This window comes from Cervus canadensis, chromosome 25 (assembly GCF_019320065.1).
Source record: "Cervus canadensis isolate Bull #8, Minnesota chromosome 25, ASM1932006v1, whole genome shotgun sequence".
NCBI classification, from domain to species: domain Eukaryota; kingdom Metazoa; phylum Chordata; class Mammalia; order Artiodactyla; family Cervidae; genus Cervus; species Cervus canadensis.
This window is the reverse complement of record NC_057410.1, coordinates 32,874,521-32,894,280: the sequence shown is the minus strand read 5'-3', so window position 1 is coordinate 32,894,280 and position 19,760 is coordinate 32,874,521. Positions and strand designations below refer to the sequence as shown.

General features: G+C 35.2%; 1 protein-coding gene across 2 annotated transcripts in view; it reads right to left on the bottom strand.

The window, feature by feature from the left end:
• The window catches only part of EEA1 (early endosome antigen 1), a 122,910-nt gene that overhangs the window by 67,925 nt on the left and 35,225 nt on the right, over nt 1–19,760 (bottom strand). The window contains exons 3-9 of one of the 2 annotated variants that reach the window (XM_043446262.1): nt 13,627–13,752; nt 9,186–9,310; nt 5,087–5,141; nt 4,936–5,001; nt 2,890–2,929; nt 1,853–1,966; nt 1,107–1,228 (exon numbers count right to left, since the gene is read on the bottom strand). In XM_043446262.1, the coding sequence (XP_043302197.1) occupies nt 1,107–1,228; nt 1,853–1,966; nt 2,890–2,929; nt 4,936–5,001; nt 5,087–5,141; nt 9,186–9,310; nt 13,627–13,752 (648 nt within the window). The remainder of the gene's footprint in view (nt 1–1,106; nt 1,229–1,852; nt 1,967–2,889; nt 2,930–4,935; nt 5,002–5,086; nt 5,142–9,185; nt 9,311–13,626; nt 13,753–19,760) is intronic. The other variant, XM_043446263.1, reaches the window with a different exon arrangement.

The window sequence follows — 19,760 nt, the reverse complement described above, 5'->3', positions numbered from 1 at the left end:
AGCAACACATTTTAGTTAAAACAAAACAGTGAAACTGTTTAGTGAACAGACATTTTTAAAATAGTTTTACTACTAAGAAATAAAATAAAACAATCTTCTAACATCAATTACTAGATTCCAAACATTGAACACAGATGTTTTCCCCCAACAATCTTTATCCTTTTTTCATAGAGCTAAATAAGAGCTCTCTCTCATATTTACAGTATTACCACTCACGGTACAAAGTAGCAAATTTGCAATTATCCTTAGCGTTTTAACTGCTTTCCTTTCCTTCACAAACTACACCCACTTCAAATAACAATCACTTGTTAATGCTAAATCCCTTCTTTTTTTATCCTATGAAACTGGTAATAAAATGAAGGAGCAGATATAAACATAATTAGGGTTTGCTGCAGATTGTATCTAATTGATTCGCATATTCATATGTTTATTGCGTGGTAATAAAGGACAGAAAGGAAGCAAGGACAGATCCAAGATTGTTAAGCCTGGGGAGAGGATTAAAAACATATGGCAACAATGACAGGAACATGGTGACTTAATGTTACACTTGTTGAATTTGAAATGAAAGCTGGAAATGCAATTAGAAGAGTCCTTGTGGCTGTTGCTCAGTCACTAGGTTGTGTTCAACTCTTCACGACCCCATGGACGGCAGCCCGCCAGGTCTCCCTGTCCGTCACTATTTGCCAGAGTTTGCTCAGATTCATATCCAGTGAGTTGGTAATGCTATCTAACCATCTCACCCTCTGCTGCCCGCTTCTCCTTTTAGAAGTGTCCTAGATGGATTTACAAAACTAAAGTTCAAGGAATGGTAAGATCAGAGAAGCTGATATGGAAACTACCAAAAATGACAGGTGACATTAAAACAAAAACAATAAAAATGTTAATGTCATAATGTATCATAAAATTCCATTCTTACTTTAAAAAAATCATCTATAGTGTACACACACACACACACCTATATATATATATATATGTAAGTGGTAAAACTACAGGGAATTTTTTTAAATTTCCTCCATTCTATTCAAGCTATACTTTTAAAAATGTTTCATCAGCATATGTATTTCATTTATCCATTTCAAATAAGGTACATCCTAATAAATGGTTACCAGTTCAGTCTTTAGATCTTGAATCATAGCTGCTTCTTTGTTTAATTCTTCTGTTAGATGTGTCACTTGCTGTTCGGCTGCTTCTCTAAGACTCCTTTCTTCATCATATTTTGACTTTATATCTAATTAAGGACAGTTACATAGATGACATCACATTAATTCTAGAGAAGATAAGTTATAAATTCTTGTATATCCAGTGCCTATCTAAATATCACTCTAATTCAAATTCACATTCCTTTGATAACCATAAATGTACACAATAAAATTATACTTCTGATAATATTCAATGATAAATGATCAAATGTCTTTGTCTACATAAAATCCACTCAATTACTAAATTAGCATTTTAATGTATACTCAATCACATATAATATTTTACCTAAAAGCATGTAGTTGAAAAAATTACATGCAATTCCTAGCATAACCAAATGTTAAATCCATACCATATCATTTAACTTCTTCAAAATGTTACTTGTCAATCTTTAAGCATACCTCAAAAATTCATCTTCTCTAAAATTCAAGAAGAATTTTACAGGGAAAATCAGTTCTTCAAAGGGAGGAGGTGGGAGAACAATTAAAATAACTTACACAGCAACTCTTATCATTAAATGCCAGTAATCACCACAATAGTCTATATAACAAATGCTTTAATCACACTAAAATACAATGTTTATCTATACAAAATACAATGGCAAAAAGGTAATGAGACTGATTTACTGGATAAAAAAAATTCTGAATTAATTTACCTGCAATTTCAGTGGCAAGTTGGGCTGCTTTCTGTTCAAACAAATCTTTCATTTGTTTAATATTAAAATTTTCTGTTTGGGCTTCTTCTAATTGTTGCTCCAAAGACTGTAGTTCTACAGAAAAGTAGTTATTCAAATACAGTGTGAATTACATTTCCTAACCTGTTATTACTTATAATCACTGTAGGAGTTAAAGACAATCAACATGATCTACTAACCAATTACAAGTAGAGTATCTTCACATTTTAAGAATTAATATCTTCACATTTTAAGAATTAATCATATCTCAAAAAAAAAAAAAAAAAGAAGAAGCACAGCCAACACATTTAAGGCCCAAGTCAAAGTTTACAAACATGTAAAACAAATGAAAGAAATATTTAGCAATCATACCTAAAATATTTATAAATACTTGTTTAAAGAGTATTCTAATTTCACATTTCACAGTTACTTTTCTGTATCTGTCAACTGACCAAAAAATGTATTTTGTGCCTCTGATGAAATGTTTTGAAATTAGAAATGTCTTAAGAACAATCAAGGTCTTAAATAAAATAATCAATTAAAATATGCAGTCAGTTCTTACTACTTCATTCTCATAAAGGAACTTCAGAGAGACATTAAATACAACAGCTAATCTCAAAATATCATTTTTATTATTCATTGAGCACTCCTCCAGTTAAAGTTCATTACAAAGATGCTAATCTCATTTTTTTAATTTCAAGAGGAAAAAAAGTACATCACTGTTTAATATAGATCTAAACTTTCATTAACCACCATATTAATGTAATATTTCAAAAGTGTGTAACTTCAGAATATAATGAACTATAATAGATTAAGATTTCAATAACTGATTAAATTACAAAGTTCACAGGTAATAAACACTCTCAACCTAGAATATGACTGTTACCTTCACTGTTTCAGTGCCATGAAGTAAAACCATAAAACAAAATTCATGTAGCAGGCATCAGAGGAAAAGAAAGAAGTAAAAAAGGGATGACAAAGAAGAAAAATGAAAAAAAAACAGCTTTAAGTAAAGTTACCTGCTGATGAATCAGCCACTAATCCATCAGGTTTGGACTCCTCAATGAAAACAAAAAACATAAACAAATGTATTAAAAGGAAAAGACTACATTGTTACAATTGTCAGTGTGAAAAAAAAATCTCTGAAATAGATTCTGTCAGGTAAGTGGCAAGATTTTAATGAAAATCAAATTTTGGCCTACTTACATCCTTCTAGATGTCTAAGATACCACTAGGCTGTCTGGCATAATAATTTAACTGCAGCTCATTGCCTCTAAGAATTTGTTAACATATTAAATTTTCATGAGCTTTACCAACATGGCATCTTAAATTCCATAAATTCAGTAATAACATAAGTTATTATAATGGAATTGGTTGCCATGCCCTCCTACTGGGGATCTTCCCAACCCAGGGATCAAACCCACGTCTCTTATGCCTCCTGCATTGTCAGGTAGGTTCTTTACCACTGGTGTCATCTGGGAAGTCTCTACTATAAAGGTAAAATAGTCATCTCAAATGTAGTAAACAACTTCCTGTGTTTTCAAGTACAGAAAATAATATTAATACAGTACATGTTTGATTGTTAATGGCATCCACCTATAACATGAGTAGGTGAACTGTAAGTATTTTAGATTACTAAAACCCTCTTTAATGCACCTTCAATTATAGAAGCTGAGTAGTAATAAGACTGATATCTTGTTATCCATTTATTTTTCTTTTCTAGTCCAAATGACAAATTTTGGGGAAAAGACAAAAAGGCAAAGATGACTGGGAGTCATGTGCTAAGATGTCATGTGCTATCTTAATGTCTAAGATAATGTGCAGAGGGATCACTATTTTATAAAAGTATTAAAGCTATTGTTAAAGGGTGTCATTTTTATTCACAGAAATGAAAACTATATATATATTTGGTAAAATTCATCATTCTATGATTTTTTACGTAATGTTCATATAAAAGTCAAAATAACTTTAGTATAAAAATCATAATATGTTAAAACTTTTTTTAGAAAATACATTAAAGAACAGTACATATAATGAATCTGAAATATCAAATGAAATCACTCAAAATAACCACTTTGGATACTACAGTGATTTTCTTGTTCTTTTCTGTATATATTATTTTTATGAAGTTAAAGTTGTATGGTATGTACACATCTGTGTACAAAGACACAATATTTGTCTTTTGAAATCTAACATGAATACAACAGTTTTCCCATGCTTTCAAACAATCACCACTAATATAAACTATAAGCAGTTAATAATAGTTCTTTCCCTACTAATAGACATTTTAGTGATTTCCAATTTGTCACAAACACAAGTACTTTGAAGTGCTTCACTATTGTTTGAACCTGTATTTTTTAACCACTTACATGTATTGTCAGAAAATAAGAATAATGTGGCCTGGTATGAAAAACAAATCCATAGGTAAATGATTCTTTTGGCCGCACTGTAGCATGTGGGATCTCAGTTCCCTGACCATGAATCTAACCTGCGCTGTCTGCAGTGGAAGCACAGAGTTTTTAACCACTTCAGGGAAGTCCCATAGGTAAATGATTCTTAATGGAGCACGTTTTTGTTTTTTTTTGTTTTTTTTTTGAGATTCTTCTTTTTTTTTTTTAATTTTCCTATTGCTTTTATTTTTTTTTTTTTCATTTATTTTTATCAGTTGGAGGCTAATCACTCCACAACATTGCAGTGGGTTTTATCATACATTGATATGAATCAGCCATGGATTTACATGTACTCCCCATCCTGATCCCCCCTCCCACCTCCCTCTCCACCCGATCCCTCTGGGTCTTCCCAGTGCACCAGGCCCGAGCACTTTTAAGGAGTTACATCTGAGCTTTCCATATATTAGTTATATTGGTTTGTATTCATTTGAATTTCAAAGGATACATATGTAGGCTACTAAGCACAGAGAAACAATTAGGAAGCTATTCATACCATGCCACTTGTTTACAAAAAAGCATTATACTTAATTTAAAACAATGAAAATGAACAAAAAAAAAAAAAAAAAAAGAAAATGAACAACCAATAACACACTTTAAGTATTTAAAAGCAATTACTTGCTGCTGCAGCCCTTGAAATTTTTCTAATTCTTTCTTTAATTCTTCCGAGTACCATTTTTCTTCCTAAGGAAAGAAAAGGTTTTAATCAGCAAAGGTTTTACTTATCTGATACACTGAAAATAAACAAGAATAATCATTTTTATTTTACCTTAAGTGAAGCCTGCAGGTCTTGGACCTCTTGTCTGAGTAGTGTTATATCATCTCTAAACATAAATTGGAAAAAAGGAATTAATGGTTAATTTGCTTTAACAAATCATGGCTAGTGAATATATATTAATATTCTAGTTTTCCTAATTCTTAAAAAGATACTATAGATTTTATATTTAGTGGCATATATATAGTCCTTGGGAAAATAATTTTATTCCTAAGCATACTGTCGATCAATGGAAGAACACATCATGGAAACAATAAAACTGACTGTCAAGTACTGAGACAAAAGCAAAAGGTCTCCCATTAATTTATCAGCAATAAGCATCAACAGCTTCCTATTGCAGTTAGTATAAAATCTAAACTCTTTAACCAGGACCATAAGAATCTGCACAATCTAATCCCTACCTTACCACTCTCACCCTCATTCACTTAGCTCTAGCAATGCTGGCTCCTTGCTGTTTCCTGAGTCTGAAATGCTCTTTCGTGTCAAAACCTCACCTTCTGTTCCCCTTCTCTAATAGTCTGACAAACAATGGTTGAGCAGACAACTCGAAGCCCTTATGCAGCAGAGATTCCATGAGAAAACACATTTGCAATTATTCTCCTAGATATGAAGAACATATCTTATCCTCTTGGATTATAAACAGCAGAAAAAGGAACTCTCCTTGATCCAGGCTGCCAGGGTAGAAGACTGCAGTGAGCTGACTGGGAATACTCACGTGCACCGATTCTAGTACAAAGGGGAAAGAACAGGATCAGTTCTAATGATGCAGCAGACCGAGTCCACACCAGCACAAAGCATATCAGAAAGTAAAACATAATGGGACATACTGTAGGAAAACTGTTCTCTAGGATGGGAGTGAAGATAGGCTGAAGACACGAAGTCAGCTTCCCCTGTGAAACATGGTTAACAGTAGAGAAGGAACCTCTACCTTTCAAAGCCATTCAGACGCAAAGAATTCATTATTCAACAGAACTCGTCTATGCCAGACTCTCAAGTCATTCAGTTTAATGGGGGAAGAAAACACATGAAGAGTAACAGGCCATTAGTTCTACAAAGAAATGAAAACAGAAGCATAAAGATAGTGATCACTTCTACCTAGAAGCACTTCATGATGGAGATAAACTTTAAGGTGTCCTCTTTAATCTCTGAATACAAAAGTAAAACTAGATAATACATTCCTGTTTTTTTCTTGTCTCTTAAAATTTGCCTTTCTATGACACTTTCATGAGTTTTCATTCTTCTGTTCTCTGTGTGTGTCCCCACCCTTCCCTCTCTCTCCTCCACGTGGGCCTATGAACTTATTCAATTTGGAGAAACCACAGGCTAACTGGAGAAATCTTGGTCTTAATATGTGTATAAAAATGTGTGTATAGGTTTTAAGTTTTCCCTACTCTTTATTAATATTCCAACTCCATGTATAAAACAAAATGATGAAGAGATGAATTAATAACAATATATAGGAATGGCTCATATTAAATTGAATGAAATTGCAAGGGAGGTAATTTTAATTCAACTTCCAATTGGGTGCACTCAGTTACTCCAATTAATCTTTCAAAAAGTGCCACTGAATAAATTTTTGAAAGTAACTTGTCTAGCAAAGAAAATCTTCTGAAACATTTAACAGATCGAACAGTCTAGGATATTGACAAAAGAAAATTAGGAAGCATCTATCAAAATTTTAAAGGGAAACTTTATCCAGAAATCCCATTTCTGGAACTAGATCTTCCAGATACAATCAAATACATGCAAACAATATGTCCACAGGGACAGATACCACCACAACATTTATATGTACAAAACACTGGAAATAGCCTGAATACTTGTCAACAGGAGAATGGTAAAATTTCATGCAGTCATTAAAAAGAATAAGATAATTATCTACAATGATAAGAAACAATCCATAGATACAGACAGAAACAAAAGGTATAGGACAATGTAGAACTGCTCATTTATGTAATTATATACATTTATACATTTCTTTATATGTACACAGATATAAGCATATTGCATATATGCAGAGACTATTTTTCTGTACTAATCTATACAAAAAAGGTCTTAATGACCCAGATAACCATGATGGTGTGCTCACTCACCTAGAGCCAGATACCCTGGAGTATGAAGTCAAGTGGGCCTTAGGAAGCATTACCATGAACAAAGCTAGTGGAGGTGATGGAATTCCAGCTGAGCTATTTCAAATCCTAAAAGATGATCCTGTTAAAGCACTGTACTCAATATGCCAACAAATTTGGAAAACTCAGAAGTGGCCACAGGACTGGAAAAGGTCAGTTTTCATTCTAATCGCGAAGAAGGGCAATGCCAAAGAATGTTCAAACTATCGGACAATTGCACTCATTTCACATGCTAGCAAAGTAATGCTCAAAGTTCTCCAAGCTAGGCTTCAAAAGCACATGAACCAAGAACTTCCAGATGTACAAGCTGGATTCAGAAAAGGCAGAGGAACCAGAGTTCATATTGCCAACATTCATTAGATCACAGAGAAAGCAAGAGAATTCTGGAAAAACATCTGCCTCATTGACGATGCTAAAGCCTTTGTGTGAATCGCAATAAACTGGAAAATTCTTAAAGAGATAGGAATACCAGACCACCTTTTCCACCTTCTGAGAAAGCTGTATGCAGGTCATGAAGCAACAGTTAGAACCAGACATGGGAAAACAGACTGGTTCAAAACTGGGAAAAAGAGTATGTCAAGGTTGTACACTGTCACCCTGCTTACTTGACTTATATGCAGAGTACATCATGTGAAATGCCAAGCTGGATGAATCACAAGCTAGAATCAAGATTGCCAGGAGAAACATCAACAACCTCAGATATGCAGATGATACCACCCTAATGGCGGAAAGCAAAGAGAAACTAAAGAGCCCCTTTATGAGGGCAAAAGAGGAGAGTGAAAAGGATGGTTTAAAACTCAACATTCAAAAAAGTCAGATCATGGCATCTGGTCCCATCACTTTATGACAAATAGGTGGGGAAAAAGTGGAAACAGTGACACATTTTATTTTCGCGGGCTCCAAATCACTGTGGACAGTAACTGCAGCCATGAAATTAAAAGACGCCTGCTCCTTGAAAGCAAAGCTATGACAAACCTAGACAGCATATTTAGAAGCAGAGATATCACTTTGCCGACAAGGTCCATGTAGCCAAAGCTATGGTTTTTCCAGTAGTCAGGTACAGATATGAGAGTTGGACCATAAAGAGGGCTGAGAGCTAAAGAATTGATGCTTTCTAATTGCAGGGCTGGAGATGACTCTTGAGAATCCCTTGGACTGCAAGGAGATCCAACCAGTCAATTCTAAAGAAATCAAACCTGAATATTCATTAGAAGGACTGATGCGGAAGCTCCAACACTCTGGCCACCTGATGCAAAGAGCCAACTCACTGGAAAAGACCCTGATGCTAGGAAAGACTGGAGGCAGGAGGATTGAAGGCAGAAGATGAGATGGTTAGATAGCATCACCAACTCAACAGACATGAGAATCCCGGAGATAGTGAAGGAGAGGAAAGTGCTGCAGGCCATGTACTGGCAAAGTCAGGACACAACTTAGCAACTAATCAGCAACAGCATAGCAACAGAATAAAATCAAGCTTTCTTCCTTAGTGGGAATTTAAGACAAGAGTTCTCACCAATGGAACAAAAGCAAAGTTAACTGCTGAATCCTATTCTAAGTAATTATATTTTAGTTTAATTGTTAAAATGGTCAGGTAAAATTGCTATGAGGCAGAATGTGTTTTGTTTGTTTGCTGTTATGTTGGTGAACACAAAAGACAAATTTTTAAACAAAGCATATCATTCTTTAATAAGCAGAATATGCTAAATATACTTTAACCTTTTTTTAAAAAATCACAATCTTTATTAAAAATATAACGTCTGAAACATGCTATAGATGTTGGTATAGCTCGTTATTTATCAAGGATTGAATAAATTATAACAATAAAAGATGAAAACTATGCTAACTGAAGGTAGATTTAAATCAAAAAATATAAACACACTACTCTTCAAGAACTAAGTATTCATGATTAAAGAATGGTAACACGTGCATTTGTTACATTACACTTCAAAGCTAGCATACTGTACCGCTTCAGAGCCAAAGCTTCTCCTCCATGACTTGAATCATTACCAGCATCATGGACTGCCTCATAGTGTTTGAAGAGTTCATCAGCAGATCCAAGAGATTTCATACACTGCGGACATATGAAACCCTACAGAAAGAGGTAGCAAAAGGTTTCAAAATAGCATTTTGTATTGCAAAATAATCATTCGTATGTTATGAAATGTAGTCAAATGTAACATTCATACCAACAAGGCCATTAAGTAAATTGTAATTTACAGTGCAAAGCCTAAATTCTGGTATTGTGCAAAGGTACATCACTGCCTATCCTGGTTGCAGCTTACAAAATATTTTTTAAGACCCTTATAACCATCTTTTAGGTTGAATAAATTAATGGCTATAGTACAGAATTCTGAGAAGTTAGCTCTAACCTAGAAGTCTAGTTGAGAAGACATGCCATCAGATCCTCCATCTCTCTAAATATCTCCCACAGTAAAACAATATCTGCTACAATCTACTGCACAGGAATGACAACCAAAAAACTAAGAACATGAAGCAATCTGATCACTGAGGGAAAAAGGTAATATAAATAACCCGTAATTACCACAGAGTATGTGCTAATCAGTAAATCCCTTGCTAACCTAAGATTAACACTATAAAAGCTTAAAGTTAATAAACAGTCCTATAAAATCTTAAAAACTTAGTATATGGTTATGGTATATAAGGTCCTACATTTGCAGTCCCCCAGTGACTCACCCAGTGTAATCTCAGGACACTTTTACTCTATACAAAATGCTTCAGCTATACTAAAGTATCTATGTTTCCCTGAAAACATCATGGTGTCTCACACTTCTACACCTCTGCATATATTGCTTTTTTCCTCCAGCATTACCATCAGGCTTCCCACGTGACTGGCTCAGTGATAAAGAATCTGAATGCTAATGCACGAGATGTGGCTTTGACCCCTGTGTCAGGAAGATCCCTCTGGAGAAGGAAATGGCAACCCAGAATTCTTGCCTGGCAAATCCCACGGACAGAGGGGCCTGGCAGGTCACAGGCCACGGGGTGGCAAAACAGTGGGACACAACTCAGAGACCAAACAACAACAACAAATAATATAACACAACAAAGCTATTCTGTGTTTCCCTAGTGACTAGTGTAGAACTTTGAACATACCATATACTCTCTACTCTGTGTATCTATTTAATGAAATACAAATGAACCTAGCAGGGCATAACTTTGCAGGAAAAAAAAAAACAAACAGAAAAGCCTAACAGGTTGCAGATTATAAAACCTTCCAAGGGATAGACTGAGCTAAGTAATAAATATTCCAGACACACAAAAACTAAAAATAAATGTATTACTTCTTCTCCTTTGTGGGTGCTATACAAATAACATACCCTCACATCACTTATTCACATTATATGGCAGATTCAAGGCTCAATGAGGATGACATTATCAGACAATTGTATAACAGAAGTATATATAAAGAACTATAGGAATACAAGAGAAGTATCCAAATCTGACTATTAAGCAGTTAATACTGCCCCAAAAATCCACAGACACACATACATATGTGTTTGTGTATATGTTGACATATGTCTATATGAGTCACTAGAAATAGATCTAAATAGGAATTTACTTGTCAGAAAATAAAGGCACTCTAAGCAAATAGGGGAGCATGAACAAAGGTATAGAAGAGGTATAAAATATAGTCATGCTGTATTTGGAAAACAAAGGTATGTTCTGATCACAGAGCCAGAGCGAAGGGCAGGGGCACTGTTAAAGGTGAAGGAAAGCAATGATCTGCTATGGAACACCTAAAATGAGCAAAGACTGCGGTACTGAGGATGTGCCTTTGAACATCAGAATAACGCCCTTAGGATCCAGAGACACGTGATGCTCGGCACTGTCTGTATTAATCTAGCTGGTGTTACACTCCTGTTTGAAAGCCATCAGTTATCTACCACCATGTTTAATAATGGCTCTATATTAAAAGCTTTCTTGGGCATTCTTATAACTTCTGCCCAGTAAATAAAGTACCACACTTAGTTAACATGCTTTTAATGCAACAGCACATAAACCCCTATAATATTTAGCTTGGCATTTCTCTTGTGTCTCAGCTTTTGCTAGTAACTAAAAAGCAAATAATACTGTTCCTCAGGGAATCCACACCCCAATTATGTTATTTAATCCTCACAGTTTTGGCTTTCTGACTCTTGTCTTTACTTTCAGGTTTTGTCTCTAGATACTTAAAAGATGCCAAAAAGCTAATGATCACATGAAGGTATGTCATACCTTCTTAACGCTTCTAAATATTATCAGGTTAATACTCCAGAAAGAACTGATTCATCCCTAAAGAGAAGCTTTAGAAATTCAGTAATACATTTTTAGCTGCAGAAATATTCCATCTAAGTGAGTTTTCCATGGGATTAGACACGGCATGTTTAAATAAATCTTCAATTTTAGGACATTTCTGATAAAAATAATTCTAAAATATATACATGCTCTTCCTCAACCTTCTTAATCTGATGATATTAAACCTTTGCTTAATGTTCAGGAGCATAAATATTAATCATTGAATGGGTGCCTTCCACTGTATTAATTTTGGCAAATCTCTAATTCCTGTGCCCACATTTTCTAGTCTTTCTTACACCCTGTTCATCTTTCAAGAATTATTTTTAAAACTTACTCACATAGTATTTCTAGCAATCCTAGCCTGACATGGATGGGAAGACTAGATTAAGGGGAAAAACTTTATTAAAACCACATCACTCACTTAAAACAAAGTATATAAAGTAACCTCAGAATGAGTATCTGAAAGATGTCCTGTGAATAGAGTGCATGATCTTTTAGTTCATGGACTCTGTGATGCTAATTCTGGATATTAAGAGACTCCTCTATTTATTTTTTCTAAACTTCTTCATGGGAATTGAGGTTGCTAGATAACTTACAAACAGTAAAACAGCAACAATAAAACACTAAAATAGCCAGCTATATTTATTTCCCTTAATCATTCCAAACATCTCGCCAACTATCCCTCTCTGTCTCTCTCCCTCATACACACACACACACAGCTGATTTAAGAATAAAAGCATTAAATTCCTTACTCTTAAGTTTTCAGTTATCTGTAATCTTTTCTTAAATCTACTGTAGCAAAGAACTTAGCTTAACTTGATATTTATGATACCCTATTGTATCAAATATTCCTTCAGTTAAAAGGAAAAGTTCTTATTTAAGTGACAGATAGGTAAGACAGTCACTTTTGATTCTGGCTAACCCATAAAGAAAAGTTAACCCATATGCTCTGGAAGAAAGACAACTGGTAAAATACTAAGCAGAGTTCCAAGAATCTTTCATGCCTCTATGGCCACACTGTTTCTGTAGTTTAACTGGTGTCCTCATATATGTACTCATTTTCCTACCACACTAGAGAATGTCTGGTTTAATTGCTCCCCCCCTCAAGTTTTTCTGCGGTTCCCCTCAAGTTGAATCATACACTACACTCTTTCTGCAAATATCTACAATAAAAACTCCCTGGCATAGAGATCATATCTTCTTTACCTTTTTATCTCCTTTACCTACCAAAATACCTGGCACATTAGAGGTACTCCATTAATATGTTAAGTAAGTGAAGGTTTGGTGAGATCATTTTCTCATACATTATTGCCTTACAGCAAAAAGTCTGATTTTTTATCTTTCATGATAAATAAAAAGTTTCCTTTTATAAGATTCATAAAAGAAATTTTTTAAAAGCTATGTTTCTTTGTTTTTAGAATACTGTCATGCTTTTCAAAGTAAGTATATCAAGATCATCTGAAAAACTTTTTCCAGCCTAAAAATGGACAACACTTCCCATCACTGGCTCCCACTCCCAGCCTTAGATTCGCACCAGCCTCACACACTACAGGGAAACATGTGAGGGAGCACTATTAATGACAAGTGTGTACCATTCTGTAACTTCCAACAGGTCTGGGGAAAAGACTGAAACAGAGGTAGATCCAGACTCTGGATCTGCTGTATATAATGCTGTGTATCTTCCCAAATAAAGACAGTAACAGTTCACACGCAAGGTCCTCTTTTTCTTTACGAGTAAAGCATCTTAACTGAAAGCATTTTAATACATTCATTAATAAAACAGTAACTATACAATAAAGATATAACTTACAAATGATGAAATAAAAAACATTCACTTTATATTTCAAATTTCATGGCAAAATTTAAGCAAAAATAAGCTTAAACTTTTATGTATTTTACAGATTCACAGAAAGACAGCTGCAAACAGAACAGCCAAGCCAACTTCCCAAGAGCATCTTTTCCTTATTGAACCTTCTTAGAGCATGCATAATGAAAGCAATCCATACTCCCATGTAGCACAAAAAGTTAAGCAACATCAAGGCAAGGGAAAACAAAGCTGTTTTGAGCAACCCATAACCAAGCTGCTAAAACAAAATATTCAGGACCCACAGTAACACTGGAGTCATTAAGAAGTTCCTGTCCTCTTGTCTCATTTTCAGCGTGCACTTTCTGGTAATGCTCCGACAAATCAATAGCAGTTATACATCTTTTCATACATAATGGACAGATGAAACCCTGTGAAATAACAACTTTTAGGAGGATATACACAAAAAGTTATTTATGAAACAAAACAGAGACAATGAAAATAGACATACCAGGAAAATAATTAGTATATCTCTTTTTATTATATGGAAGGGAAATTTGCAAGTAGTAACTATACAAGGGGTGAAAGGCTGCTATCCCAAGTAGGACTCTGAAATCAGTTTCCATCCTTAATGCTATAAATTCCCATTGGTCAATTTTATTGTAGTAAACAGTTGCTTTTGTTGGAATCTTATTATTCATTTTGCTTATGATACTCTGTCCTTATTTATGTGAGAGCTAGTATTGCCAAGCTAGCTTTTACTTTGGATCAAGAAATGACTGGCAGTTTTAACATATGTTTTTATGTAAGATAATGTTCTCAACAAAAAGTTCTTATAATGAAAGCAATTTTCAGTCTTCACCATATTCCACCAGAAAAAGATCCCATTCTTGCCCACACCCACAATTCCCAGCAAGTGACCTCCCCTTCTAATTTTATGAGCTAAGTAAAATCATTTTAAAACAATCTCCCAAACTCCCCATAGCCTAACAATATCTGTATTTTAAAATATGGGCTGTTACACTGATCTATGGTTTGCAGTTTTGTCAGAGAGGAACAGTAAAAGTATAAGAGAATAAAGAAGTTGGGAGTGTCAGGGATAAAGTAAATTAAATGAAGACAGTGGTGAAGGACAATAGGCTACAAAATTTATGTCACAAATTTTGGTGTCAAAAATAAATATGGGTTTGAGTCTCAACCAAAACTGACTACGTGACTTTTAAAAAATCACTTTACTTTTTTGCTAAATGTCAGTTTCCTCACCTATAAAATGGAGCTAATATTAGCACCTATTCATCTAGAGTGTATTCTACAGTGTATTCCTTGCCTGAGACATTGTAAGTGCTCAACAAGTATTAACTGTCATCAGATGTATGGTTAGAGAGTAAATGAAATGAAGACAAGAAAGGATAATAGACTATAAGAAAAAATAGAAATTAAAAATTTAAAATAACCAACAAGACCAAAGAAGTTAAGAAGTATGACTATGAGAAAGTTTTTGACACACAGGTATGTGTGAGGTATGCAGAGACAGGATTTCAACATGCCAGATAAAACTATTCTGTCTGATAAGAAAAGGGAAGGTACTGCCATGGCCTTGAGAAACTAGAAAAGTAATAAAGATCACTGGCATTGATAACATTAAGAACTGGGAGGCTAAGATGTTCCTTGAGTCATTAACGTCCCTTAGGATCACAGCAAGGGATCACATTCCGAAAGGGATGTATTCCTGGAAACCACAGTCCTAGACACTAAAACTACAGAACAATCTGTTTTTTTTTAAAGAACAATGCAGGTTTTTTTAACAGTGATAACTTTATGCTGCCTGCCACTTTACTTATTTCTTCACTGTAAGTTTCCACATGGTCATTCAACCATTCATTCAAGAAGTATTTACTACATCATTATGCTATGGTAGTGAGAACACAATGGTAAAATAAAGCAAAGCCCTCATCCTTTAAGCTTACAGACTTCTTGAAAAAGTTGCAAAAGAAAATACACTTCATACCCCACTAATCAGAAAATCCTATTAGCACTATTGGATTGGCTAAAGAACCTGAGTATCTCTCCATTGTTACTGCCCTGATCCAAGCCACCCTCAAAGTGTATATGGATCACTACAGAAGCCTTCCAACAGTCTCTGCTTCTATCCTTACCCCTATGAAAATGTAGATAAATTTTGTCATTTCCCTGCTCCAAACCTTCCAATGACTTCTCTCTCAGCAAGAGTAAAACACTGAAGTCTGTACAAAAGCCTCTAAGGCCTTACATGAAGTGGGCCTCATTACCTCACTAACCCAACCTCCTTCCACTCACTGTGCTGGAGCCACTAGCCTCTTGGCTATTTTTCAACATGGCAGGCATGCCCTCACCTCAGAGACTTGTTCCACATGCCTGCAACATGCTTGCTCCAGAAAGCCACATGATTCATTTCCTCCCTTCATCCAGTTCTTTCTGAGCTATTCCCTTCTCAGAGATGTCTTCCCTGACATCTATTCTATTTGAAATACCAAATTCTATTTGAAATTGCATCCACACAAAACACTTTCTATTCACTTTTCCTTGCTTTATTCTTCTCAGTAACACCAACTGTCTCCCTCTGTATGTTTTGGGTTTTGCCTGTTTCCACCCAGTGGAATCTAAATTCCATCAGGATAAAGGTTCTTTTACTGTTTCACTCACGCCATACTTCAGCATCAAGAACAGTGCCTGGCTTCAATAAATATTCGATAATGAATCTCACAATAACAGTCATTACCAAAAGGATAGGCAATATTTTTCCACAAAAGCACATGGAAGAAGCATCTATCTCACATCAGAGACAAGGAAAGGTGACTGGAAAAAGCAATTATCTGCAATGAGACTTGAAGGATAATCAGATGTTAACCAAGAAAAAGTAAGACTAGGTAAGGCGTACAGATTAGAACACACAAAAGTTCAAAGATAAGAAATAACTCGGCACACCTTAAAGTCAGTTCATTACGCCTGGATCAAAGGATATAACATAACCACACATATAAGGTCAACAGATTTCTCACAAAAGTGAAAATTCAATTCAAGCGGAAAAAGTAACATTTTCAGCAAATGGTTACTACAACAAGGATATAGAAAAATGTGGTTTCCATATCCACATGGAAGAAATGAACCTCAACCACAATTTCAGATCATACACAATAATTTAAAATAAGTCAAAGATTGAAATGTATAAGCTAAAAGACTTTTTCATCTTTCAGTCTTTTTAAAAATGAAGTGTAAAAAAAAAATAAATAAATAAAAATGAAGTGTATTTGATATACAATATTATAAGTTATAGGTTACAACATAGTAATTCACAATTTTTAAACGTTACAGTCCATGTATAGTTATTATAAAATATTGACTATATTCCCTGTCTTGTACAATATTTCCAAGTTGCTTGATTTCTTTTTAACCAGAAGCAAGCATAGGATAGTTTTGCAACCTTGAAGTAGGCCAAAAATTCTGTAGTACCCAAAAAGCAAAAACCATAAAAGAAAAGGCTGACAAAACTATTTCTCTTTGACAGACACCATTAACAAAATGAAAAACAAGCCACAGACTGAGAAAAAAACATACACATCACATATTTCTGATTGTGGCCTAAGGCCTAAAATTAAGGCCCAATACACACTGCTTTGACAACTGGTCAAACTGGAAGGGCTTCAAATGGCCTAACTGCAAGTTCCCCTCACCACTCGTTCCCACAGATAGGGTCCTCAATCCAAACAGCTTCTCCTCTTCACAAGGCCTGCTTATCCCTATGCAGCCAGTTTCAGCTCCCTGCCAGCCCCTGGAATTACTCAAATAAGCCATTCACATCTCCTGGAGGAGTGGGATGGGGCGGAGGGGCCTTACCTCCCTGATACCATACCTTATACCTCACACCATAATGCCTGCCTGTCACACACCTGATTATTGAATTTGTTTCCAAGTGCAATTCTCGTGTGGCCCTGCATGGCACACAGTGTCCTCTCCCCCTGGGCTGTGAGTATGTATAACAAACTATGTTGATCTCATTTGTCTAATTATGTGTTGAACCATCCCCATAAGCCTAGAACAGGAATCCTTCCCTCATCAATGGAATGAGTAGGAAGCAGTCAAAACATTGATAGAGAATAAAGAACTCTTACAATTCATTAAAATATAAAGATAAATATTCCAATTCTCAAAATGGTTGGATTTTCAGTTTCAGACAAAATGGAGCAGCTACATTTCTCTATTCTACCTGCTAAGTACAGCTGAAATCCCTAGGCATTATATAAAAAACAAGAAAAATAAAAAGCTGAAAGGTGAAGAGAAGAAGGCAGACCAGTTAAGTTCTCAGGAGCCAAGGACTGAGACAATGGTGAGTATGCTGGGTTTTCTTTTCACTTCATATATTCTGAACTGTGTGTTGGCAAAGCCAGCAACCTGAAAACTTCAGTGGACACTTAGTAAAAAAAGCCCTAAGAAAAGTCTTCTCTAGCCACTTGAGCAGGAAACTGAAAATCTGATGTGTTATATGCTGGTCATTACCGAGGGCCTTCAGTGGGTACTAAGGATAGACGTCAGATTAGAAAGAGACAAAGAGTAAACAAAGAATATGCTTTGGCAATGTGATACACTAAATAGTCTAACCAACTGTCTTGATGAGAACAAATGATATAAGATACCCCATTACATTATGTATTATCTATATTGTATATCTGTTATAGACTGAATGTCTGTATACCCTCAAAATTCGTATGTTGAAATCTTAACCTCCAATGTGATGGGGCCTTTGGGAGATAAGATTAAGTCATGAGGGTGGAGTCCTAATGAATGGAATAGGTATCCTTACAAAAGAGACCCCAGAGAGTTCTCTTGCCCCTTCCGCGATGTGAGGACGCCCATCTTTATCCAGGAAGCAAACCTCATCAGACCCAGAATCTGCCAGACCTTTGAACATCCCAGCCTCCAGAACTGTGAGAAATGCTTATTGTTTAAGCATCTCAGTATTTTTGTTATAATAGCCTGTACGTAGATACTATTTTATATATTATGATGTGCAATAATATATAAAATATGATATAAATGAGTACTAAACCAGGACACTGTTTTATTTCTGACTATTTCTTTAAAATCCTGGAGACCATGGTATTTCAAATTCCATTTAGATGGTTGCTAAGGGCACAATGTTAAAACCTAGAATTTGTTCAAAGTGGGAAGCCAACCTCAGGGTAAAAGGGAAAGATTAAGAGAAAATGAGAAATTGAGAGACACAGTGAGAGATTTCAACTGAAACCTTAACCAGTTAACACCTGAGCACTGGGCATGGAAAAAAATAACCTCTGAGAATTAATCATCACTAATAGCCCTCAATTAGGTTAGTAGCTGAAATTTACACTAGTTGGTAATAGGAAAAATTTCAAGTATGGAACTTAATTTAACAGAGCCCCAGGTTAGAGTGACCTCTACAACACTGTTTGTATGCTGCTGGGAATAATTTCTGTCACAGGCAAAAACCAAAGTTGCAGAAAAAGAGACAAGCTGAGAATGTGAGAGAGAATGGAATCCCAAGTGCAAGAGAAAGGTATGAAATCTGATAGGAAAAGAGATCTGTCTTCCATATACTGAAGTGATAAAGAGAATAGAGACTTAAGCATAGTTTTAGTGACAAAATGAAAACATTCTTCTAATGATTCCTTTTTTCTCAATGGGATAGAAGGTGACTGAGAGAAGGCAGGAATAAGGTAAGACACACGAAAGGTTTGAGGACAAAGAAGAGCGTACAACTATCACAGAGTAGAAAAGGAACCCTAATAAGAAAATACAGCAGGATTACCAGGCACTGCTCACTACCACTGCAGACTTTTTTGGTTTTGGTCTGAATGAGGTCAACAATTATTACTAAATTTCTTTCCAGGGTTACAATTGAGCTTGTTGAGCTTATCATAAACACAGTTTGGAATGTTTTCCTTAAAGACATTTCCTTAAACTTGCTCTTCATAAAGTTCAACTGATACCTTTCTTCTCACTCTCTGTCTTGTTATATCTTATTACGGTTAATATACACACACATGAAAGACACATGGGCAAAAAGAGACAAAACAGAGAGAGATGAATGGTAAAAGACATTCACAGAAACATACACACAACAGATTCACCAACCAAGAGATGGGCAAGAGTAGGGAACAGGGAACTGGGGAGGTGGTACAGCTGGGCCCAGAAAAAGGCAACTGACAAAAACTGTCAGGTCAGAAATGTGAGTGTGTTCGTCTCTTAGGGGAAGAGTTACGGATGGTTTTTATGTTCTTCTCTCACCTAATCTCCTTTTCCTATAATGTATATATATTATTCATTAAAAACAATGATAGTAATAAAGTAACTTCTATGGCTGACTTCTCAAAAAATGAGGTTTTTTTTTTAGACTTACTTTCTCCATTAATTTTTAAGAAGCTAT